The sequence below is a fragment of the Rana temporaria genome, chromosome 4 (genome assembly GCF_905171775.1).
Source record: "Rana temporaria chromosome 4, aRanTem1.1, whole genome shotgun sequence".
Lineage (NCBI taxonomy): Eukaryota > Metazoa > Chordata > Amphibia > Anura > Ranidae > Rana > Rana temporaria.
The window spans coordinates 437,085,741-437,112,726 of NC_053492.1; the positions used below are offsets into that span (position 1 = coordinate 437,085,741).

The window sequence follows — 26,986 nt, forward strand, 5'->3', positions numbered from 1 at the left end:
CTTTAATGTACATTTATGCATGGTTCATTGGCACAGTTTCTCAAGAAGAGAAAGTGGAGCGCTTTTAAACCCAAGAAACTTGTTGTGCATTTGCCACTGTGGCCCCCCTGGGGCTACTAGCATGCAAGATTTTGGCAAATAGTCTTATTATTAGAGAAATACATAAGTAATATGCTGAAGGATGTGGGCAAGGAAGGCAAACTGTGAAGCAGGGGTTGATTATTTAGGACTGTTCAGTGTCTAACAGGCTGCTGTTCTGCTACTCCCCCATTAGAGACTGCTATAAGTATAGTGGAAGCAGGGGCGGATTCAGGGGGGGGGGGCAACAGGGAAATTGCCCCCCCCCGCAAATATCACACTGACAATGTCACTTGCTCTGCCTCGCTCTGACCGATCCTCTCTCTCTGTCTAACATCAGCCGATTAGCGGCGCAGAGAGAGACTCGTCTAATATGTGTAATTACGCCATAGTGACCAGGAGGTGGTGGTGGGTGGAGCCTCTTCCCTGCACTCGTTGCTAGTTCCAGAGCCGCTTGGCATCTAGCAACGAGTGACGTCACGTTAGTGAGTCACATGACGTCGGACTTGGAGTCTCAGAGCTGGCTAGACACTGACACAGTGACACTGGCGCCGGTGATCTGCCAATATGGTTCCGGCTAACGAGATGGTTCCTGTAAGGACTGCGCTGGCGCAATCTTTGCCGACGGAAATCTCCGAACCTCGGCCGGCATCCAGGGCGACGTGGAATTTGAGGAAAGTGGCCAGTCGGCCTCACGTGCTCGCTCGGCCTCCTGGCTCTTTTTTTAACATCCTCCAATCCACGGGGATGTTAAGGGATGAGCCTGGATGCCGGCCGAGGTTAGGAGATTTCCGTCGGCAAGGATTGCGCCTGCGCAGTCCTTACAGAACCATCTCGATAGGGGAACCTCAACGACAAGTCACCCGCTCAAACAGGGGAACACTGCATGTGTTTGGCTTTGAAAGGGTCTGTGACAGTGACACCTAATAGCAACAGATCAGAACTTTAAAACCTTAACACTAACTGCAAATGTCCAGCATTCACAGCACAGTCAGGGGTAAAGCGCCAGCATTCTTTCTTCTCCGCCCCTGAGTGTGTTGGCCCCACCCACCGGCACCTCCTCCCTCCATCTTGTCCACACTACAGGCCTCCGCTCCTGTGGACAATGCAATTACTGGATCCATCTCCGCTCCATTGCTCTCCTGCATGAGAGCCCCTCCCCCCACCAGAGCACCAAAATATTTGACTACAACGTGAGTAAAAGAATGAATGAGGATTGTCATGTGTCAAATCGCAAAATACTTGTGTGCCATTATGTATGAAAAAAAAAAAAAAAGCCCTTTTAGTCTTGACTTTCAATCTTAACCCCTTCAGCTCCGGAAAGGTTTACCCCCCTTATTACCAGGCCATTATTTGTGATACGGCACTGCGTTACTTTAACTGATTGACAATTGCGCAGTCGTGCGATGCTGTTCCCAAATAAAATTGATGTCCTTTTTTTCCCACAAACAGAGCTTTCTTTTGGTGGTAATTGATCACCTCTGCGGTTTTTATTTTTTGCGCTATAAACAAAAAAAGAGCGACAATTTAAAAAAATATATATTTTTTGATATACAAAAATGTCTTCATTGGTTTAGACCAGTGGTTCTCAATCTTTCTAGTGCTGTGACCCCTTGATAAAATTTCTCAAGCTGTTGGGACCCCTAATGGTAGAATTTTCATAGCGTAGGTTGTCAGCACCCATGGCAAGACAAGTAATTTGCGCCCCTAACCCTTGGACATTTAGGGCTCCCTGAGTCCCTTCCACTTGTACCATATTAAAACCCCTTTTGGTAAATTTTAGGATGCATCACTCTCTTTATGTTCTCCTTTCTTTCCCTTTTATCTCTCTATCTTACCGTATTTTCCGGCGTATAAGACGACTTTTTGGATGCAAAAAAATGCATCCAAAGTCGGGGGTCGTCTTATACGCCGGGTACGGTCTCCGTGCAGCTGCGATCGTCATAATTTCAAAGCTGCGCGCCGTCTTCTCAGCGCGTCCTCGCTGTCCTGTGATAGGCGGAACAGAAATCTTCCCAGCAGCGCCTCTGTTCTGTTTTCCGCCTATCACGGATGCCTTCTCATCCTCGGACGAGATGAGAAGGCATCCGTGATTGGCGGAACATAGAACAGAGGCGCTACTGGAAAAATTTGTGTTCTGCCAATCACAGGACACGCTGAGAAGACGGCGCGCGGCTTTGAAATCATGGACGCTCGCAGCAGACGGAGACTGTCACCGGCCTGCAAAACGTGAGTGATGGCACAGTGGGGGGGAAAGTGGGGGCATGTAATGTGATGGCACTGTGGGGGCATGCAATGTGATGGCACTGTGGGGGCATGCAATGTGATGGCACTGTGGGGGCATGCAATGTGATGGCACTGTGGGGGAAAGTAATGTGATGGCACTGTGGGGGAAAGTAATGTGATGGCACTGTGGGGGAAAGTAATGTGATGGCACTGTGGTGGCATTTAATGTGATGGCATGTAATGTGATGGCACTGTGGGGGCATGTAATGGCAAAGTGGGGGCATGAAATGGCACAGTGGGGGCATGTAATGGCACAGTGGGGGCATGTAATGGCACAGTGGGGGCATGTAATGGCACAGTGGGGGCATGTAATGGCACAGTGGGGGCATGTAATGGCACAGTGGGGGCATGTAATGGCACAGTAGGGGCATGTAATGGCACAGTGGGGCTTGGAAAAAAAGGGGGTAGTCTTATACAGTGAGTATATCCCAAAACCAACATTTTTCCTGGAAAATTAGGGGGTCGTCTTATACGCCGGAAAATACGGAAATTTATTTTTTCTTAGTACCGGACAAGAATAAGACCATGTAGTTGAAACTTGACATTAAACAAGCCCATTGCGCCCTTCTGGGAGAGAGGCGTTTAGCCTCAGACAAGAATGTGAGATTCTTATGGTCAGTAAGAATGAGAACCGGCACAGTGGTACCTTCAAGGAGATGCCTCCATTCTTTAAGGGCTAAAATGATCGCCAACAACTCTCTGTCCCCGATTGTCTAATTACACTCTGCAGGAGATCATTTCTTGGAAAAGTAGCCACAAGGATGCATAGCTCTCTCAGGAGGTGGGACGTTGAGACAGCAGGGCACCAACTCCAGTCTCAGATGCATCAACCTCAAGGATGAACGGTACCGTAGGATTAGGATGTACCAACACAGGAGCAGAAGCAATGGCAGCCTTGAGATTTTCAAAGCCATTAATAGACTCTGGAGACCAATTCTGTGGGTTACCGTCCTCTCCGGTAATATCCGAAGCCTCACTGTCAGAATCAGAATCTAATTTAGGCTCACTATATGAACCAGTAGAGAGCAACGGCACCCCGAAAGCTTGGACAATGGAATAGAGGTCCCAGCTAAGGTTAGGCGTAAGATGCAACAACAGCATGGTTCTCGTATGCAGAAGAGAGCCATTACTAGTGCCACTCAACCTTCTGGTGAACTGGCAAGCACCAGCGGCCTAGTACATCCTGGTTGTAGACAAACAGCACTGCAGTAACACTTGGTGACGAGGAGAGTCCCATAAGTGCAGTTTAAGCTGGTGTGGCTGCTAGTACAAGTAGTGTCCCGCAGCCACCAAGAATTCAAACACAGGCCCGTAGAGCCCTTCTAACGCGCTTGCAAATCCTGACTGGAAGCCCACCACTTCTGCAGTGCCTATACTTCCCCCCATTCACTGGCCAACCCGGAATTCAGGTGAAAACAGCAGGTTTGCTCTTGCGATACATAAATCAATGACTCCAGCACTGTAGGAGGCGATTTCGCCACCACCAAAAAAAAAAACGCATATATGCCAAAAGCATAGGGACAGGGGTGGACATGAAGGCGTATCGCCCCTATGCTTCAGCATATATTTGTATTCACTTTGTGAATGGAGGAATCTGTTAGGTTCTTTTTTTCCCATTCATGCCACGGGGAGGAACAATGTTCTGTCTGTCATTTACAGTATATTAGTGGAAGGAATTATGCCCCGTTGTTGTCAATGAGAGGAATAATGCCCCAGTGTTTGTGTCAGTAGAAGCAATGGTGCCTCATATCAGTAAGCAAAATACGGCCCCAAGGGCTTAGAAAAGGCAAGCAAATGGCTGCAGTTTGCAGACCACTGCTCTAGGTGAATAATATACATTTTAAAAAATGTAACAAGCCAATGGTGAATATCCACATCCTTCCCCGTTCTCAGATATTGGCAATTGCTTCACCACATCCTTTAATAGGATTTGTAATGGGAGAAATCTTACTTCAACAGATAGAAAGCTAAATTCTGAATCCCTTAGACCCGGTTCACACTGGGGCGACTCGTCAGGCGACACAGCCGCCTGACAAGTCGCGTCCCATTGTAGTCAATAGAACCGTTCTAATAGGAGCAATGCAAGTCGCTCCGACTTAGAAAAAGCTTCTTGTACGACTTCGGGGGTGACTCGGGGCGATTTGCATTGACTTCTATACAGAAGTCATTTTGTAAGTCGCCTTAGAAGTCGTCTTCAGGTCGCCTGGCCGAGTCGCCCCCGAAGTCGTGCCGCCCCAATGTGAACCGGCTCTTAGAGGTGTTTGAGCCAAAAAGAGCACCGTGGCAAAAATGATTGTTGCGAGCAAAACAAGAGTTTTCCTTTAAGATGAAAGATCTTATTGTAAAATAAGATGGGAAGTTTAACCTTTTTCTATTAGATTACAAGAATCCCACCAAGGTTTCTAACTAAATCAGAGATTTCATCACTTGTGTAACAACTGGTGCGACTGTTAAGACCACGTGAAGACAACCGTATTGTATTGTAAACAGTATTTATTTTTTACCAACACCATACAAAATACAATGTTTAAAAGGTCTAACAATTGAGGTATATGTTCTTTGGCAACACAAATAACAGTACCATTTCCAAAATTAATGTTATTTGTTTGCTGGTCGGTTGAACCATGTAATGATTTCTTACATCTCTAGGAGACTCCAGTGTCACTATATCCCTGGAATCTCCATCTCCTGACAACTGCTGTGGTCATAACAAAACCAAATAGTGGTGTTATATCCCATGATGTATCCCCTATGGCAGAAAAAAAAAAAAAAAGATTTGGGAAATGTAGCTTGTAAGCAGGGCCGGATTTTCTCTCCCTGCCGCCCCAAGGCCAGGTTCCACAATGCACCCCCTCCCCGCCAACCGAACCCCCCCCAAATCAAGGGAGAATGTGCGGCACGGTTAGATCAAATATTTTTTGTTTGTTTTTTTACTTTATCACTTTTTTTATTTATTTGTAGCTTGTCGCTTACTTTCTTAAATTTTTGTATCATTTTCTTATTCTTTACTTTTTTATTTTATTAATTTAAATTATTATTTCTTATTTATTTATGTTTTATCATTTCTTTTCACTTAACTTTTTTGCTATCACACAGGAGAAAACAATTTCCTGTGTGATAGCAATTGGAGGTGACATGTTCTCTTTATTGACCCTGTCACCTCCAAAACAGGAGTCCTAGCACTGTGCTAGAACTCCTGTCACAGCTGAGATGGGAAAAGCACAGCGTTCACTAGTATAACCATTTTTTTATCTTTTTTGTCCAAAATACTCTTTATAGCTATGCTGATCTCTGCTCCCCCCCCCCCCCCCCCCTTCTGTGAAAGATGCTTAGTGTTAGTTGGAATTCCTTTTTTTTTTTTTTTCATAGGAATCATTAGCAGGTTTTCCCAGCAGTTTATGAAAAGTGAATGTTTGTATTGAAAATGATAATCACCATGGCCTGCAATGCATTACATTAAAAAGGTTGACGCACTTGACAACTGATCTCATTCTTACACCAAGGTTATTTTAGTACTTTCATAAGAGGGTTTAACGCACATTTACATTAAATAGGCACATTTAAAATGTTATCTTTCACCTTTGCCAAATCAGAATGGGGATCATCATTGGGCCTCTCAGTTAAAGTGTCCCATTTCCAGGTGACATTGTCTGCAGAAACAGAACTTCCTAAACAGGAGTTGTATAAAGGATGGCAGGGTGCAGGCACAACTAAAGGGATTCTGAAACGCTACTGAAAAAACTCTGCAACCTCCCCTTATTTTTGAACAACTCATTTTTATAAGTGGTTGTAAACCATTAAGGTTTTTCAACTTAAAGCGGGAGTTCACCCAAAAATCAACTTTCTGCAGTTAGATCCAGCATACTGCTGACATCTGCAGTATGCTGGTTTTTTTTTTGGTACTTATCGTTTTAGCAGTATTTCTTCTATGGCTCCGAGCGGGGATTACTTCCTGGTATAGGCGTTCCCGAAGACAAGCAAGTTGATTGACAGCCTTCGATAGTTTGTCACGGCGTCCGAAAATACACATGAGTGACACCCGGCAATTTACGGCGCCTGCGCAGTCAGCAGCACACGGCAGGCGCAGGCGCTGTAAACAACCAAGTGTCACCTATCGAAGGCCGTCAATCAACTGGAACGCCCAGTCCCCGCAGGATTCCCCGCTCGGAGCCATAGAAGAAATACTGCTAAAACGATAAGTACCAAAAAAAAGACCAGCATACTGCAGATGTCAGCAGTATGCTGGATCTAACTGCAGAAAGTTGATTTTTGGGTGAACTCCTGCTTTAATGCATTCTATGCACCAAGATAAAAAAACCTGTGCTGCAGCTGCCCCCACCAGATGCCTCTTTTTTATTACCCGAGCCCGATTCAATCCAGGAATGTGCACGAGCACAGCGGCTCCATCTGCTGTCTCTCCTCATTGGACAAATTTATAGCAGCAGAAGCCATTGGCTTTCAATCAAAGCAGAGTCCCGCTGTCTGTGTCAATGGATGCAGCAGCGAGCCTCGGGAGTAAGCCTGCACCGGTGCTCCCAGGGAAAGTAGCTTTCCATGGGGGGGCACCTGATGAAAAGGAGGGGCCAGGAGTGCTGGCGGGGCACACCAGGAGAAGAGGATCGGGGCTGCTCTGGTAGGTATAGGCATGTTATTAAAAAAAAAAAAAATTGAATGTTTATCTATTTGGTCTGTAGAAATGAGGAGCAACATAACAGTTCCTATGGTTTAGGTGCTTTTTGGTAAACACGATAAACTCTTTCTATGGTATTTGCAGAGAAAAAGCCATCAGGAAGTAAAAAACACATCTCAGTTTAAGGTTAGAAAAGATGGTTTGCTGTAAAAACCTTCACAAGAGAAACAAAAGTTCCCCATAAGTTTTCTTTCTAAGGTTATCTGATTGCCCAATGAAAACGTTACATCAAAATTCATCTTTGATCGCAAAATGTGGCTGAGCCTCAGGCTTAAAGTTTGAATTGGGGCTCCCATCATCGTTCAGGATCCGTCTGGCGGTGTAGCCAACAATGGGGTACTTTTTCTTGTACACGCTCTCAAATATATCATCCAAAGACTTTAGCTGCTCCTCAGTGAGGCCGGTCTAGGAAGAGAAAAAAAGCTTATTAAACAGACCCCGTCACCAACTTAAACTGCAGATAAAAGCACAGAAAAACCAATAGGTAGATTCAGGTACGGGCGCGCAACTATAAGGCGGCGTAGCCTAGCGTGTTTACACTACGCCACCTTAAGTAAGAGAGGCAAGTACTGTATTGTCAAAGTACTTGCCTCCTTACTTAGGGCGGCGTAGCGTAAATGCGGCGGGCGTAAGAGCGCCCAATTCAAATGTGTTTGAGGGGGGCGTGTTTTATGTTAATTGAGCTTGACCTCACGGTTTTTACGGCTTTTGTTACTGCGCATGCGCCGGGCGCCTACATTTCCCAGTGTGCATTGCGGCTAAGTACGCCGCACGGGCCTATTGATTTCGCCGTGTACGTAAACAACGTAAATCGCTATTCGCGGACGACTTACGCAAACAACGTAAACATTTTGAATCTCGCGGCGGGAACGGCGGCCGAAATATTGCAATCTAAGATAGGACGGCGCAAGATATGTTTAAGCGTATCTGTTTGAGCGGCGTAGATTCTGAGTTAGGTCGGCTTATCTACTGATAAGCCGGCCTAACTCTTACTGAATCTACCTACAAGTATTTTAAAGTGGTCGTTGGCCTGAAATGTGAACAAAGCATATCCTTCTATTATGTACTTGTTTCAGTTAAAGTGGTTGTAAAGGCTGAAGGCTCAGTGTGCAAATTGCCCCTCAGCCCCCCTAATACTTAACCGAGCCCCATCCTGATCCAGCGATATCCACGTGACTTGGGGACGGGGCTGAGTCGCGCTCTCTGTGTCTTATGGATGCAGAGACCCAGTTCGGGAGCAAGCACGAGTGCCCCCATAGCAAGCAGCTTGCTATGGAGGCACTCAGCAAGGGTGAGGGGCACAGAGCGCCGGTGGGGGACCCGAGAAGAGGAGGATTGGGGCTGCTCTGTGAAAAACCACTGCACAGAGCAGGCAAGTATTAAATATTTGTCTTTCTTTTTTTTTTTTAAATAACAATTTTTTTTCTGTACAATCATTTTAAGAGCACTAAGGGGATGATTTACTAAAACTGGAGAGTGCAAAATCTGGTGAAGCTGTGCATGGTAGCAAAATCAGCTTTCAGGTTTTATAGTCAAATCTTAATTGAACAAGATGAAGTTGGAAGCCGATTGGCTACCATACATAGTTGCACCAGATTCTGAATGCTCCGGTTTTAGTAAATCAACCCCCAAGTGTAATTTCTGTCTGCTGCTTTATTCCTCTGCTATCAGCATGATTCGCTTTTGACAGGTTTTCCTGACACCAGTGTCGTCTTAATAGCATCATGGGCCCCTGGGCAAAGTAAAGCACTGGGGCCCCTACCAGCCTGCCCCAAATTTACGCACCTACGCTCAAGAATTGAACAGGGGGAGGCAGAAGGACATCAGGAGAGCAAGTTCTGGGACACTGCTTGGGACACCCTGGTAAAACGTTGTAAAATCCATGACTATCCTAGCAAATATGGGACAGTTGGCAAGTATGATGTAATGCAAGATTATCGTGGGGCCCCCATGCACCTGGGGCCCCTGGGCAGTGCCCACGTGTGCCCAGGCATTAAGACAGCCCTGCCTGACAGCAAGAGAAAAATGTTGAGGGGGGGGGATGGGGGACCTCTAGCAGATTGTTAGCCTCAGCTCTGTTCCGGTGTAAGGGGGGGGGGCGAGGGTGTCTCTTTCCTCCAATCAGCTCTCAGAGCTCCTCACTGAACTCTGCAGAGTGTAACTTCAGCTCTCCGCTCTTTTTCTGAACTCTCAGACAAGCTTATGAATTCAGAACTTTGAACAGATGTAGAGAAGAAAAGAATGCAGATAAATGCAAATAAAACATTTGCAAGATCGGTTTTATCTCCGAGTATCACCTGAGGCCAATCAATTCACGGGGTGCATGCAAGGGAGTCTACAACCACTGGGGTGCATGCAAGGGAGTCTACAACCACTGGGGTGCATGCAAGGGAGTCTACAACCACTGGGGTGCATGCAAGGGAGTCTACAACCACTGGGGTGCATGCAAGGGAGTCTACAACCACTGGGGTGCATGCAAGGGAGTCTACAACCACAGGGGTGCATGCAAGGGGGTCTACAACCACAGGGGTGCATGCAAGGGAGTCTACAACCACTGGGGTGCATGCAAGGGAGTCTACAACCACTGGGGTGCATGCAAGGGAGTCTACAACCACTGGGGTGCATGCAAGGGAGTCTACAACCACAGGGGTGCATGCAAGGGGGTCTACAACCACAGGGGTGCATGCAAGGGGGTCTACAACCACAGGGGTGCATGCAAGGGGGTCTACAACCACAGGGGTGCATGCAAGGGGGTCTACAACCACAGGGGTGCATGCAAGGGGGTCTACAACCACAGGGGTGCATGCAAGGGGTCTACAGCCACAGGGTGCATGCAAGGGGTCTACAATCACGCAGACCCCTCTCACACTGCGGCGGTAGTTTTAGTGGTGCTTTACCGCTGTTATGCCGCTTTTTGACCGCTAGTGGGGCACGTTTAACCCCCGCTAGCAGTCGAAGAAAGGGTCAAGAGCGCCTGTGTTGTGGCGCTTTGGTAGCACTGCCCATTTATTTCAATAGGCAGGGCATTTTGGAAGCTGCATATACACCACTTTTGCACCTCCCCAAAGATGCCCCAGTGTGAAAACAATCCGACTTTCACACTGGGGTGGCTTGAGAGGCGCTTTTCAGGTGCTATTTTCAGCGCTAAAATGCCTGAACAGCACCCCAACCGTGAAAGGGGTCTAAGTGCTGCGTTTTCCTTTCCAGATTTTTTTGCATTTGCACTTGCATGGTGTCTTTGAACTTGCTGGCAAATTTTACAACTCCAGGAAATGTCAATACCCCAACACAGTCCCTCCCTCTTTACATGCCATAGTCTTCTATCTTCTGGGGGTGTCCAATTACTTTCCATGCTGGCCCAACTCCCCCGCTTCGCCCCTCACCTACTACATACATTTTATTGTAGCACCTAGAGGGCCAAATGGGAATACTACAGCAGCTCAATACCCGTCAACTCTGGTTCTAAGAAAGATCTGAGGTCCAGGCCAGTATTCTGCTCCAATACAAAAACACAGACCAAGAGATCACTGCAGTATGACATCACGTACCGTGTCATAGGTGAGGTCTTCTGGATCAAGAGACATTTTGGCAACACCCCGACTGGCGTCTTTTCCTGCCAGTGCGTTGTATGAAGCTCCCTTCCCATAGAAGTCTGTGAAACAAAGAGGCCACAAATAAAACACCAACTTGGCACCGCGCTGCTCTCATACATACTCATTGCATACTTTAGTGTCGCAAGACAGACTGTTGGAAATGGAGGTTAAATCTTAGTAAATGAAGAAAGAAGTTTTTCTTTTTTTAACCACTTCCATACTGGGCACTTACGCACCTTCCTGCCCAAGCCAATTTTCAGCTTTCAGCACTGTCGCACTTTGAATGATAATTGCGCGGTCGTGCTACACTGTACCCAAACAATTTTTTTATCATTTTGTTCCCACAAATAGAGCTTTCTTTTGGTGGTATTTGATCACCTCTGCGGTTTTTATTTTTTGCGCTATAAACAAAAGAAGAGTGACAATTTAAAAAAAAAAAAGACTATTTTTTACTTTTTTATTTAATAAATAAAAACTTTTTTTTCCCTCAGTTTAGGCCGATACGTATTCTTCTACATATTTTTGGTAAAAAAAAAAAAAATCGCAATGATCATATATTGATTGGTTTGCACAAAAGTTAGAGCGTTTACAAAATAGGTGATAGATTTATGGCATTTTTATTTTATTAATTTTTTTACTAGTATTGGCGGCGATTTGCGATTTTTTTACTGTCACCGTGACATTGCGGCGAACACATCGGACACTTTTGACACGTTTTTGACGCCATTCACATTTATACAGCGATTAATGCGATAAATATGCACTAATTACTGTATTGACTGGCATTCAAGGGGTTAACACTAGGGGGTGAGGAAGGGGTTAATATGTATACCTGTATTGTGCTCTAACTGTGGGTGGAGGGGGGGGGTGACTGGGGGAGGTGACCGATCTATGTCCCTATGTACAAGGGACACAGATCGGTCTCCTCTCTCCCCTGACAGGATGTGGATCTCTGTGTGTTTACACACAGAGCTCCACGTCACTGCTCTTTCATTACCGATCGCTGGTACCTGGCGGACATCGCGACCGCCAGGCACACGCATCGGCATCTCGGGGAGGCGCCGGGCGCGCCCCCCAGTGGCCGGGGGAATACAGGACGTCAATAGACGTCCTGTTGAGTTTTCAGAGTCACCGTGGAGCCGTCATTTGACGATGGCCCGGTACTCTAGTGGTTAATACCACAGTTCTTCCACAATCATAAAAAAGGGACACGGCTATGCGACACCTTTGTGAAATTGGTGTAATTTCTGAACAAGACATTTTGGGGTACGTTTATATATTATACACACACACACCTCTTCAATGGAGCTTGGTGAGTTTTTTTTTTTTTTTAACATTACACCTGTTTAATTGTTTGATAACACAAATTGCTAATCAGCCAAACACATGGCAGCAACTCAATGCATTTATGCATCTAGACGTGGTGGAGACGACTTCTCTCATTTTCATTCTTCGGCCAAATACATCAGTACAGAAATTTCCATTCAGATCACCTCGAGCAAAAATAGATTTTTTTAAAAAACAATTTAGAAGGCAATTAAAATGATGGCTTTTTATAAATAAATGTTGAAATTGGGCGAAGGGAAGACCCTTTTGGAAATCTTGCAGCTAATTAAAGCAGTATTAAACCCAAAAGAAAACGTTTTTTATTTTTTGCAGCTTACCAATTTTTAGATGTGACGACTGTATGCGTTTCCATGTCTTTTATACTCATCTGGTAATCTAGCCAGCAAGTCTGTTTTTCACAACACAAACTCTCTGGTTCAATGCATCAGTTTAACCACTTGACAACCCAGGACGTCCTGTACTTTGTGCAGTGATATCTGAATGATGGGTGCAGCTACAGGCATCATTCAGATATCACCGTCTTCAGCCGCCGATTCTCTGCACGATAAGAACGATCAAAGCGGCAGTTCCGCCGCTTGATTGTTCTTCTAGGCAGCGGGAGGGGACATCCGGTGCTTCTCCGGGCTCTCCCGTGCCATCGGGGGCCCGGAGAGCGAATCGGCCGGCGCTGGCTGGGAAGCATAGAGATGACTGGTGACCAGATGGTCACCAGTCATCTCTATGACCACCGGAGGTCCGGGCGCGACGTTATAACGTCACACCCGGAAGTAAACAAAGCCATAATCGCCACTGTCGGCATGAAATCGGTGAATTTTTTTTCACAATCTCATGCTTGTAAGCCTGGAGGAGAGATGTGGGGTCTTATTGACCCCACATCTCTCCATAAAGAGGACCTGTCACAGTGATTCCTATTACAAGTGTAAAAAAAAAAAGTAAAAAAAATAAATTACATTTTTTTTTTTAAACGCCCCTGTCCCCGGTAGCGCACGCTCAGAAGCGAACACGCATGTAAACGCCGTTCAAACCCCACATGGGAGGTATCGTCGCGTGCGTTGGAGCTTGTGCAACAATTCTAGCACTAGACCTCTTCTGCAACTCGAAAATAGTAACCTGTAAAAAAAATTAAAGCGTCGCCTATAGAGATTTTTAAGTACCGAAGTTTGGCGCTGTCATGGACCTTGAGATATTAAAGTGTTTCTACTTGACATATGTTACACAGGAGAGGGACATTCAATGCAAGGCTTTTGAAATGCTAAGTGGAACCAGCTTGCGAAATACCTTTTATTGTGTTCTGCAGGTTAAGAGCGGGTGTCGGAGTCAGGCCGTCTAGCTGGAACCAGGTTATTGTGTACATTGATTACCCCCTGGGGCTTCTGTCTCAATACACAAGTCTTTCTATCCAAGCTATTGGACCAATCCCTGTTGACAATTTCAAGTCCTCATTTGCATGGTCAAGGGGGACCTGAGTGAAGACTGGATATACTTTACAATTGACCAATAGGAAAGCGGTTGTTGGGAGTGGGATGTTCCAAAATTCTGTATAAAAGTGTGCTGTGTACTTGAAATAAAGAGTCCTGTTGGAACTTACATACAGCCTGCCTGGTGTTTGTTCTTAATGGGTCCGAATGGCACATAGCTGTAATTCGGATCCCGGAACCTTGGATGACTGGACCATCAGACGTTGCAATCTGCAAGCTGACTCACTGGTAGCAGAGGAGTGTCGGGAGAGCAGGACCTGGGCGAGGAAGGATCTCGTCACATTGGTTGGCAGCGGTGGGATTTGCTCTCCAGTTACTGGGACAACTCCAAACCACCACCATGAATGACCAGCTATGCAGCCTGGAGGAGAACCATGCTAAAAGACTTGCTTGAGAGCCGTGGAGGGACCGGTGGGAAGAACAAGGCCACCCTGATCATTGCGCTAGCCGAGATGGATCAGAGGGATGGTGATGCAGGACCCCGGTCAGTTGAAGACTTGTTCCAGCAGCGAGTTCAACAGCGGTTGGCATTATATGGTGCGAACCCATCAGAGACCGCCATACAGAATACCATTAGAGACCTCCAGCGGCAGGATGAGAGAGAACGAGAGCGACAACAGAGAGAACGAGAGCGGCAACAGGAGCTGAGAATTGCAGAAATACGGCGATCGGTGACAACGCCTAAAGAAGCAGCACCAAATGAAAAAAGAGGAGAGGTACAGATATCAGTAACCATGGAAGAGGAATTCAGAAGGAGGTTGCGAGAGAAGCAGATACAGCGCAGAGGACCAGTATCAGAGGAGGTCCTGCTTGGATGGTCTGATTCGATCCGCTGCGAACTCTGGAAAGAAGCGCTAGCCCGCGAGCAGCGACACCAGGGAAAAGCTCTCCCCTCCATCCATGTAAGGTACTGGTCACAGTATGAAGTACGGATGCTGTTATTGGGGGAACAACCAAAGCAGGAGTGGACAGCAGAGTTAAGCAGGCTGATCCGGGAAGAGATGCGGTTGGACGAGAGCTACAGAGCCCTCCGGTGGTATGTAGTCCAAGAGTGCCCGTGGTCAGCGGATGACAGCCCCACGGAAGGCTTTGACTATGATGGCCTGGGATTGTTGTATTGGAGGATGTCCAGGGATCCCAACTTTGGGAGCGATCGGGAGTGGCGTTGGGAGGAAATAATGGAGCACAGAGAGCGAAGACTGAATGTCCCGGAAGTGCACTGGTTACAGGAAGATTTGGAATTCCTGGCCGCTCAAGAATGGGAACTGGAAATCACCTACAAACAGCTGCTAGACTCCGCTCAGCAGCAGGGTGAGGTTCCCTTTACCTGGGACTATGAGGAAATATCAGCTGACAGTGATGAAATCCTGGCTGATGAATCAGCAGTGGAAAATCGGGAGCTTGCCATTCCCAAAGCTGAAGTGCTGACCGCACGGCCGAGCTCTGCTAACCTCTGCTCAGTACCCATAGCATCTTCTGGGTTCCATGGACAGGAGATGGTGAACCTCTATCCCCAGACACCAGTTGTAGAGACAGGGGATTTGATAGACTTTTCTGCTGAGGAAGAACAACCTGGGGAGCCTCCAGCAGAAGAGCTGGTATCAGGGCCAAACTTCACTGTGCTCTGCCCAGCACCAAGGGCAGTATTTGTGGAGTTACAAGGAACTTCCCCAGCTGAAGCGCTGGTCACAGGACAGAGGGATCAAGACCTCTGCCCCACCCCCGTGGCAGTTCCGGAGGCTCAGGGTGAGAAGATGGCAATCACTCCCCAGCCACAGATTACAGAATGTATGGACTGTTCAGAGGATGTTATGGATTATGCACCCCCAGCAGAAGTGCTGGCAACAGGGCAGAATGCTAGCCATCTCTGCCCAGCACTGGGACCAACTGTGGAGTTCCAGGGAGCCGGGGCGGTTGGCCCCCCTCCCCAGCAACAAGCTGAGGTAGTAAAGCTGTTACTCCCAGCTGAATCACTGGCAGCAGGGCAGGATGCTACTGGCTGCTGCACACAACTACAGCTTGAGCGGATATCGGTGGATGGGACTGTGGTCCCCACTCACAGCAACCCAGCGGAAGAGCTGGCAACAGAGCAGAGTGCCCCGGGCCTCTGCTCTCAACTAACAGAAGAGGGGGTTCCTGTGGTAGTGGATGGGACTCCGATCTCCACAGACACAACCCCAGAAAATGGTGCGGCACTGAGACAGGAGGATGTCGGCTTTGCTTTGCAAGCACCGGGGGATTTTTACCTAGCATCAGTGGATGGGACTGCAGTCTCCACTGGTATACCCCAGGAATGGTGGCCAGTTGGCCCAGATTCCCAATGGCATGATGAACTGAGCCCAGCCACCCTGTCTTCTCTCCAGCGGCTGAAAGGACTCCAGGGAGAAGGGCCAGTCCAGGCCTCTCCCCAGCGGCAGGCGTGTTCTCTGAGAGAGGCAGAGATTGGCTGGGTGAGTAATGCTCTCTTTGGGACAAGGTATCTGGGGTACTGGGTGGGTACCGAAATTGGGGTCTCTCCCAGTGTTAGTCTCCTGCCAAAGGGGGAGATGTGTGACAGACCTAGCCGGGACAGGGGCTTTTGGAGAGGACTGAATGTGAGCCTCTTGCCGTCCGATTATGGGCCAGGACCTCAAAACAGGAAGGCAGATGGGTCATCCCAGCACAGTCCTGGAACTTTAAGACTACTTTTCCAACATCCTCGAGTTGACCCGTTTGGGTCCCACTGCGGCTGTTGGACTGGTTCCCAGGGGAAGTAATGTCATGGACCTTGAGATATTAAAGTGTTTCTACTTGACATATGTTACACAGGAGAGGGACATTCAATGCAAGGCTTTTGAAATGCTAAGTGGAACCAGCTTGCGAAATACCTTTTATTGTGTTCTGCAGGTTAAGAGCGGGTGTCGGAGTCAGGCCGTCTAGCTGGAACCAGGTTATTGTGTACATTGATTACCCCCTGGGGCTTCTGTCTCAATACACAAGTCTTTCTATCCAAGCTATTGGACCAATCCCTGTTGACAATTTCAAGTCCTCATTTGCATGGTCAAGGGGGACCTGAGTGAAGACTGGATATACTTTACAATTGACCAATAGGAAAGCGGTTGTTGGGAGTGGGATGTTCCAAAATTCTGTATAAAAGTGTGCTGTGTACTTGAAATAAAGAGTCCTGTTGGAACTTACATACAGCCTGCCTGGTGTTTGTTCTTAATGGGTCCGAATGGCACATAGCTGTAATTCGGATCCCGGAACCTTGGATGACTGGACCATCAGACGTTGCAATCTGCAAGCTGACTCACTGGTAGCAGAGGAGTGTCGGGAGAGCAGGACCTGGGCGAGGAAGGATCTCGTCACAGGCGCCATTCCATGAGTGTGCGCAATTTTAAAGGCGCGACATGTTAGATATCTATTTACTCGGCGTAACATCATCTTTCACATTGTACAAAAAAATTGGGCTAACTTTACTGGTTTTGTTACTTTTTAATTCATGAAACCGTTTTTTTTCCCCAAAAAAAAGGCGTTTGAGATATAAATAAATATAATGTTTGAGGGGTTCCAATTAATTTTCTAGCAAACAAATTGATTTTTACATGGAGAGAAGTGCCAAAATAGGCCCGGTGGTCATGTGGTTAAATGGAGGAGACAAACCACTTAAAAGAGAAGTATGGGAATTGTAAAAAAAACAAACAAAAAAACAACACATAATCACCTAGGTGGATGCAGCATCTGTCCCACACTGCCCCCAAGACCGAGAACTGACCGATCAAACACAGCCGATTGATCAGTTCTTTTGGTATTCAGTAAAAAAAGGGGCCCTGCAGCACTCACTGGAGCGCTGGGCTGTGGAGGGGGAGGGAGTGGCTGGCTCAGGCTCTTAGCGGCTCCCTACAATAAAGTCAGACTTCTCTCTAGAGCCTGGACTGGCTGAGTGATGTCAGCCGACAGCGGACTTTAGCCTACTGTCGGCTGAAAACATATCACATGAGTGCAGAACTAAATGCACTCATGTGACCCACAGGAGAATTAGGGCCAAAATAGCTTTGGCCCCTACAGTGTAATTACAATGATCAGCATTTTTATATAAACCTTTATTAATTCCAAAAGGGAAAAAACTGTTTGTGCTGCAACCGACTATAAAATGTGAGCTGGAGTTTGGCCTCAATTTGTTAGTGTATCTAAATCTGCCAATACATTCAACACTGCCCTACACACACACACACACACACACACACACACACACACACACACACCTGCTGTGCCTCCTGTTCTCATTAATCCAGTAGTGTAGTGCCCTCACTAATACAGGAGGAGAGTTACTGACCAGATCACCAGGTGAAAACAAGGGGGAAACAAAAAAGAAAAATTAAACTGGTGCAGCCACCAAATCTAATGATTGATAAGATGCAATTAAGCCTAGATTTCCACTATTGCAACCTGAAAGTCGCATGATTTTCCCACGACTTGAAGCAATGCCTGTGTATTCTTGAGGTCTATGGACCGCAAGTGGCATCAAAGTACAGATAAAAACAGTACTCATTGGAAGTCATGGGGTACGACTTGTCATTCGACTTTGCAGTCCCAAGTTGCAGGACAAGTTGCACAAGTGGAAACAGAGCCTTAAAACGCATTTTTGTTTTGGGTTTTGTTACAGAGATCATATTATGAAATATATAACCGAGAAAAATCTATAGAAAGTCACCTTTTCCAGCTGAAACATCGAACACCGTGCCCTTCACTGCCATATAAATCGGCTGATCCTCCTGCAGAGAGAATTTGAATATTTTATTAGATTGTCATTGAAAAATTTGGTCTCGGGTATGTTCTCCTGTAATAGGGGCAATATAAAATTATGAATAACACCTTTAAGAAAAAGATTAAACAGCAATATGAATAAATAGACAATATGCTTTGGCTAAAAAAAAAAAACGTTTCTGTGCATCGGGATAAAGCTTGTTTTAGACGGAAGTCAGAAAAGCATTAACATTCCATTTTGGCAGACTGGGGTATAAACGTGCATGCTCATACTGCACCGCTGTGCATGTTAATGTAATGAACAGATAACAATTGTGGGGCAGATCCACAAAGATCTGCACCGGCGCAGCGTATCTAAGATACGCTACGCCGCCGTAACTTACCCGCTTTGGTTTGAATCCACAAAGAATTTGCGCCGTAAGTTACAGCAGCGTAGCATTTCTCTCGCGACGTAACGGCACGTAATTCAAATCGTGAGTAGGGGGCGTGTTTCATTTAAATGAAGCGCGTCCCTGCGCCGAACGAACTGCGCATGCACCGTCCCTAAATTTCCCGCCATGCATTGCGCTTAATGATGTCGCAAGGACGTCATTGGTTTTGACGTGGACGTAAATTACGTCCAGCCCCATTCACCAACGACTTGCGCAAACAAAATAAAAATTTAAAAATTCGGAGCGGCAACAACGGCCATACTCAACATTGCGTACGCCACCAAATAGCAGCTTTAACCATACGCCGAAAAAAGGACTAGAAACGACGTAAAGGAATGCGACGGCCGCTCGTACATTCGTGGATCGTCGGAAATAGCTAATTTGCATACTCGACGCAGAATACGACAGGAACGCCATCCAGCAGACGCCAAAGTATTGCATCTTAGATCCGAAGGCGTTCGAAGACGTACGCATGTCGGATCTAGCCCAGATGCCGTTGTATCTTGTTTTGAGGATTTAAAACAAAGATACGACGCAGGAAATTTGAAAGTACGCCGGTGTATCACTAGATACGCCGGCGTACTCTCTCTGTGGATATGCCCCTGTGTCTTTAACCACCTCAATACTGGGCACTTTCACCCCCTTCCTGCTCAGGCTATTTTTCAGCTTTCAGCGCTGTCACAATTGCGCGGTCATACAACACTGTACCCAAATGAAATTTTAATAATTTTTTCCCCACAAATAAAGCTTTCTTTTGGTGGTATTTGATCACCTCTGTGGTTTTAATTTTTTTCACTATAAAACAAAAGAAAAGAAGAGTGACAATTTTGAAAAAAAAAAAAGCAATATTTTTTACTTTTTGCTATAATAAATATCCCCAAAAATATATAAAAAATACATTTTTTCCTCAGTTTTGGCTGATACGTATTCTTCTACTTATTTTTGGTTAAAAAAAAAAAAAAAAAAAAAAAAAAAAAAAAAATCGCAATAAGCGTATATTGATTGGTTTGCACAAAAGTTATAGCTGCTACAAAATAGGTGAAAGATTATTAGCATTTTTTTTTTTTTACTAGTAATGGCGGTGATCGGTGATTCACTTTGAAGCCGAGAGTCAGCTGAACAAAACCCAAACAGGCTACTGCAGCCATCAGCCTGTGACTAAGCTCTGGAATGTTTTACCCCCTTTCTGACTAGGCCATTTTTTTTTGCAATACTGCACTGCAAAACTGACAATTGCATGTACATGGGACGCTGTACCCAGAAAAAATAAATACAAAAAAAATGTCCTTTTTTCCCCCCACAAATAGAGCTTTCTTTTGGTGGTATTTGCTCACCTCTGCGGTTTTACATACATATCCAACTGCTTTTAGCTGATCTCCTTGCAGGCCGATTCCCAGTGCAGCTACCAACCATTGGAAAATGGATAGCAGGATACAAAAAACACACAAAGGCAGCGCTCAATGGGAATAGCATCAAAACTTTTATAGTCTTCAAATTAGGGCTGCGGAAATTAACGATTAATTGGTCGATTAATCGTTAATTTCTTTGGTCGATTAAAATTATTTTGATCGATTGACGATCCGCGGAGTGAGCTCCGCGGTCTCGCCCATAGGAAAGGCCGCGGCTTCGGCCTAGCTCCGGAGCCGCGGCGCGCTGACGTCATCATCACCTGCCCGCCTGCTTGTATCTTCTTCCCTTGCGCACGTGTGTCCATCAGCTACTCTGCAGTTGGGTCTGCCTGCCTGATAGTCAGGTAAGAAAGGACAACCATCTGTGTGTGGTAACATTATGGGGCAGATGTATATATTCCTGGAGTATGGGGACAGATGTGTATATTAAAGCATGGGGGCAGATGCTGTACACATCTGCCCCCATGCTGTAATGTACACATCTGCCCCCATGCTGTAATGTAAACATCTGCCCCCATGCTGTAATGTACACATCTGCCCCCATGCTGTAATGTACACATCTGCCCCCATGCTGTAATGTAAACATCTGCCCCCATGCTGTAATGTACACATCTGCCCCCATGCTGTAATGTACACATCTGCCCCCATGCTGTAATGTACACATCTGCCCCCATGCTGTAATGTACACATCTGCCCCCATACTGCAAGAATATACACATCTGCCCCCATGCTGTAATGTACACATGGGGGCAGATGTGTATATTCTTGCAGTATGGGAGGCAGATGTGTATATTAAAGCATGGGGGCAGATGTGTACATTACAGCATGGAGGCAGATGTGTATATTAAAGCATGGGGGCAGATGTGTATATTACAGCATGGAGGCAGATGCTGTAATGTACACATCTGCCCCCATGCTGTAATGTACACATCTGCCCCATGCTGTAATGTACACATCTGCCCCCATGCTGTAATATACACATCTGCCCCCATACTGCAAGAATATACACATCTGCCCCCATACTGCAAGAATATACACATCTGCCCCCATGCTGTAATGTACACATCTGCCCCCATGCTGTAATGTACACATCTGCCCCCATGCTGTAATGTACACATCTGACCCCATGCTGCAAGAATATACACATATGCCCCCATACTGCAAGAATATACACATCTGCCCCCATGCTGTAATGTACACATGGGGGCAGATGTGTATATTCTTGCAGTATGGGGGCAGATGTGTATATTACAGCATGGGGTCAGATGTGTACATTACAGCATGGGGGCAGATGTGTATATTACAGCATGGGGGCAGATGCTGTAATATACACATCTGCCCCCATACTGCAAGAATATACACATCTGCCCCCATACTGCCCCCACCACATTTACCAGTGGCTAATGCAGAGTTGCAATGCAAGGAGATCAGCTAAAAGTAGTTGTATCTGTATGTGCGTTAATTAATCGAAATTAGTCGATTAATCGATTAAAAAAAAAAACGATTAATCGAACACAAAAATTTTAATCAGTCACAGCCCTACTTCAAATAGGTAACAAAATAAACATTGCACTGGAGATAAAATCGATGTAGCTACATAACCTGTAAAAATGGTGCGAGTAATACCAAACGGTAGCAAAAGCAGTCATAAAAACATGTAGCCAAGTATGATACTGGTATAAAAATGTGTACAACGATACCACTGCTGAATCCAGATGAGGAGAGGTTAACATCAGTCCGTCGGCATGTAGATGTCCCGTGAAGGGAACTATCACAACTCCCAGTGGATGGCTGTAGAATCCCAGGGTGATAGAGGGAAGTGATAGAGGGAAGTGTAACAGCCCTTGCGTGTGACAGATAGTAAGGTCCTGCCGACATGCAGATATGAAGGCACAGCAAAGGAGCCCTTCAGATGGACACGGCAAGCCCCGCCGGTGTCCGTGACTTCACCGGATCTCTGACAGAACGCCCTGAAGCTGGCGGAGTGGCGAGTACCGATCCAAAAAATTAACGATTAATCGAGGAATTAATAGTTAATTTCCACAACCCTAATATAGAACTTTCAACAAAACTGAAGTCTACATAAAAGCTGGAATGCCGATTTACCAACTAAAGGAAGGTCCCCACCCAACCTGAAAGACTGCATGACGGATCAGTTGTCACAGCAAAATGGTTTGCAGTAGTGCGACATTCCTGTTCCAACAACGCCCCCGCCTACCCTGCACTATTGGTTATTAACCACTTGCCAACCAGATCACGTACATTTATTGCGGCATGTTGGCTCTCCTGTGCGAACCAACGTACCTGTACTTCAGTCCGTGCAAGGAGGATAGCGGGGCGAGCCCGCAGGCTTGGTGTCCGTCAGCAACCGGTGATTGTTGTGTACAGAGGCAGAACGGGGAACTGCCTATGTAAACAAGGCGATTCCCCATTCTGCCTAATGACAACATGTCAGATCTTCTGTTCCCAGTGATCGGGAACAGCAATCTCTGTCATGTCCCAGTGAGCCCATCCTTCATACAGTTAGAACACACACAGGGAACACACTTAACCCCTTGATCGCCCCCTAGTGTTAACCTCCTTCCATGCCGGTGTAATTTTTACAGGTAAGAGAGCTGCCGCTCCAGGTGAGCTCACTAGGGTAATTGATGTCCACTCAGAAGCAGATGGGTGCTGGCAATGCACAGGATGTGCAAAAACAATAAGGATATGGACAGCCGCACTTCAGTAACTTGAAAAAAGACGTGCCCTTTATTGGGTACAGGAAAAAATGCACTACAGATATCAGCACACAGTGGGATAAACAGCTGACGCGTTTCGCATTGAGTGTCAATGCTTAATCATAGCTATCATAGCTATGATTAAGCATTGACACTCAATGCGAAACGCGTCAGCTGTTTATCCCACTGTGTGCTGATATCTGTAGTGCATTTTTTCCTGTACCCAATAAAGGGCACGTCTTTTTTCAAGTTACTGGAGTGCGGCTGTCCATATCCTTATTGTTTTGCACCGCCGGTGTAATTTTTACATTGATCATTGCATTTTTTTTATAGCAATATCACTTGTCCCCAAAAAGTGTCATTTGGGGTCAGAATTGTCTGACAGATCGCCGCCATTACTAGTAAAAACAATAAAAGTCGCTAAATCTATCCCGTAGTTTGTAGACGCAATAACTTTTGTGCAAAGCAATCAATATACGCTTATTGCGATTTTTTGGCCTGGTCATTAAGGGGGCAAATCCTTCAGGGCTGAAGTGGTTAACTTTAAGTATAAGTCAGGGCAAAAAAAAAAAGGGGGAAAATATACAAGCTTAGTACATCACTTCAATACATGCCATTTCCTTATGTTTTTTTTCCCCCCCTTAAAGGGATGGCGCGCCATCCCTGGCGGAAGAGCGGCGCCCCATCCCTGGCGGAAGAGCGGCGCCCCATCCCTGGCGGAAGAGCGGCGCCCCATCCCTGGCAAAGACACATCGGGTCCCCAGACCACTGTTTGGAGGGAAATGCTCTATACCAGGGGTCTCCAAACTGCGGCCCAAGGGCCGGATGTGGCCCTTTGCTAGCCTTTATCCAGCCCTTGGGGCAGTATTACTCCCAATATGAGGCACTATTCCTCCCAATGACACCAACAATGGGGCTCTCATTCTTCAACTAATAGCAATGATGGAGCACTATTCCTCCTCCTACTGCCCCTAACACTGGGGCCATGTTAATTCTCACTGATGCTCGGCCCTGGGGCATTTTCTACCCCCATTGGTCAGAATCCGGCCCCCCTGAAGCCTCAAAGACAGTGCTTGAAAAGTATGGAGACCCCTGCTCTATACAATCTGATTGCATAGTATCTGTACATTACCATCAACTACGTAATTAAAAGGAGTGCCTGATAGGATACTGATTGATTGGATCGTTTAGACGAGTGTGTCACAAGGATATACGTCGGCAGAATGGCACGGCTGGGCAAGGTGACGGATATTTACGTCACTTTGAATTTCCCTCCATGCGGACGCGCGCTCCTGCCGCGAGCTCCGTGACCATGCCCACGGGACCTGCGGACTCGATGTCCGCTGGTGTCCCGCAATCGGGTCACAGAGCTGCAGAACGGGGAGAGGCCAATGTAAACAAGGCATCTCCCTGTTCTGCCTAGTGACAGGACACTGATCGCCTGCTCCCTGTCATCGTGAGCAGCGATCAATGACGTGTCACAGTAAGCCACGCCCCCTAACAGTCAGAATCACTCCCTAGGACACACTTAACCCCTTCCCACCCCCTAGTGGTTAACACCTTCACTGTCAGTCACATTTATACAGTAATCAGTGCATTTTTATAGCACTGATCGCTGTATAAATGTGAATGGCCCCAAAATAGCTTCAAAATATGTCCTCCATAATGTCGCAGTCACGATCAAAAATAATTCAATCGCTGATCGCCGCCATTACTAGTAAAAATAAAATTATTAATAGTAATGCCATAAAACTATCCCCTATTTTGTAGACGCTATAACTTTTGCGCAAACCTATCAAAAAACACTTATTGCGATTTTTTTTACCAAAAATATGTAGAAGAATACATATCGGCCTAAACTGAGGAAAAAAAAAATGTTTTTTGGGGGGATATTTATTATAGCAAAAAGTCAAAAATATTGCTTTTTTTTCCCCCAAAAATTGTCGCTCTATTTTTGTTTAGAGCATAAAAAATAAAAACCGCAGAGGTGATCAAATACCACCAAAAGAAAGTTCTATTTGTGGGGAAAAAAGGACGCCAATTTTGTTTGGGAGCCACGTCGCACGACCGCGCAATTGTCAGTTAAAGCGACGCAGTGGCGAATTGCAAAAAGTGCTCTGGTCTTTGGCCAGCCAAATGGTCCGGGCTTAAGTGGATCATTTTGGTAAAGCGGCAAAAAAAGAAAAGTTCTAATAGACATGTATGCATAATGCACGGCATGGATTGTGGCATAGGCTGCATAGTCCATAATAGTGATAATCCATGGAAGGTCGTGCATTGTCCCAGCAGTTACCTGCTCCCCGTTGTATTTGGCCAGGTCATCCTCGGTGAAGAGGCGGACAGGTTTGTGGTCAGCTGATCGCCGGATCTCCGGCTCCCCCATTACCGGAGCGCACAGCAAACCACTGAGCACCAGCGCGGAGCACAGCGCCCGGCACGGCGACATCTTCACACACTTCCTGGAGGGGCGGGGTCACAACGCTGCACCGGACTACAAGCCCCGCCCACAGGAGGTGCAGTAACCCTTTACCTTCCAGTGATCTACAGAAGGAGAATGCTCTCTGGACTGTACAAATCTATCTAATGATATAACTACATCGCTCAGAACGCGTGTCTTCTCAGCTCTTCCCTGAAATAACAGGAAAATGAGGACAAGGTTATTCAAACTTTATTATTGTAAATCTGTAAATTGCACAAGATCCACCCTACTGTAAAATATCCATTCTATTTGTATCAGGTCAGGTTGGCTCTTCTATTACACATTTGGTGGTAGATCTAAAGCAGATTGTACAATCAGATTGTAAGGTCTATGACCCACAGAGCGAAGCAGCCAATCAGAATTCAGGCTTGTTAAATCACATAATGGAAACATAAGGACATGTTCACATTTGTCATGGCCGCGGCGATGTCTTTATGCACGTATTGCGTTAACCTCTCATTCATGGACACGACCCGCTTTTTTAAGCCCTGCGCCCTAAAATGTAAGGCATGGGCGACATTGCCCACTTGTGTATTAGTAAATTGGGGTGCCGGTAGCTTGTAGGGCGCTGCGATGCGATGTATTGCGTCACAACACACTGCATAAAAATGCACCACATCGCAATTTTTCTATTTCTATGCAGTGGTGTCACTAGGGTTGGTGTCACCCGGTGTGGTAAAACATGGTGTCACACCCCCCCCCCCCCCCCGGTACAGCACCGAGCAGGTTAGCTCAGTGCCGAGATTTCCCCCCCCCCCCCCATTATTGTCCTCAGTGACCAAATTCCTGACCTATTACTGTCCTTAGTGCCCCCCCAATAGTGTCCTCAGTCCCCCCAATTAATATCCCCACTGACCCATTCACTGTCCTCAGGCCCCCATTACTACCAATTACTGCCCTAACCCCCCCTCCCAATTATGTCCTTAATGGCCCAATTACTGTCCTCAGCCCCCCCTCTCCCCCCAATAATGTCCTTAATGGCCCAATTACTATCCTCAGGCCCCCCCCCCCCCATTATGTCCTTAATGGCCCAATTACTATCCTCAGGCCCCTGCCCGAATTACTTTAATCAGGCCCCTATTACTGTCCTCATTCCCCCCAATAATGTCCTCAGTGACCCCATTATTGTCCTCATTCCCCCCATTACTGTCCTCATTCCCCCCATTACTGTCCTTAGTCCCCCCAAAAACGTCCTCTGTCCCTCCAATAATGTCCTTACTGACCCCATTAATGTCGTCAGTGACCCCTATTACTGTCCTCAGGCCCCTATTACTTTTTTCAGTTCCCCCCAATAATGTCCTCAGTGACCTTATTACTTTCCTTAGTCCTCCCCTTACTGTACTCAGTTCTCCCCCCAATTAATGTCCTCAGTGACCCCATTACTGTCCTCAGCGCCCCCCTCACAGCACCCCATTACTGTCCTCAGCGCCCCCCCTCACAGCACCCCATTACTGTCCTCAGGTTCCCCCCAGAACCCCATTACTGTCCTCAGTGCCCCCCACATCACACCATTACTGTCTTTAGGTCCCCCCCAGCACCCCTTTACTGCCCTCAGCGCCCCCTCACAGCATTCCATTACTGTCCTCAGCGCCCCCCCCCCCTCACAGCACCCCATTACTGTCCTCAGCGCCCCCTCACAGCATTCCATTACTGTCCTCAGCACGCCCCCTCACAGCACCCCATTACTGTCCTCAGGTTCCCCCCCAGCACCCCTTTACATTCCTCTGCC

The 26,986-nt window shown here is 46.6% G+C and overlaps 1 protein-coding gene across 1 annotated transcript; it reads right to left on the reverse strand.

Annotated features, from left to right (window-relative positions):
- Nucleotides 1-7,174: 7,174 nt before the first annotated feature.
- Nucleotides 7,175-25,261, reverse strand: NENF (neudesin neurotrophic factor). The gene is made up of 4 exons (XM_040351473.1): nt 25,072-25,261; nt 18,166-18,226; nt 10,603-10,706; nt 7,175-7,459 (listed from the first exon to the last, which is right to left on the reverse strand). The coding sequence occupies exons 1-4, from the start codon at nt 25,222-25,224 to the stop codon at nt 7,283-7,285; spliced, it is 495 nt and encodes a 164-aa protein (XP_040207407.1). The 5' UTR covers nt 25,225-25,261; the 3' UTR covers nt 7,175-7,282.
- Nucleotides 25,262-26,986: the final 1,725 nt, after the last annotated feature.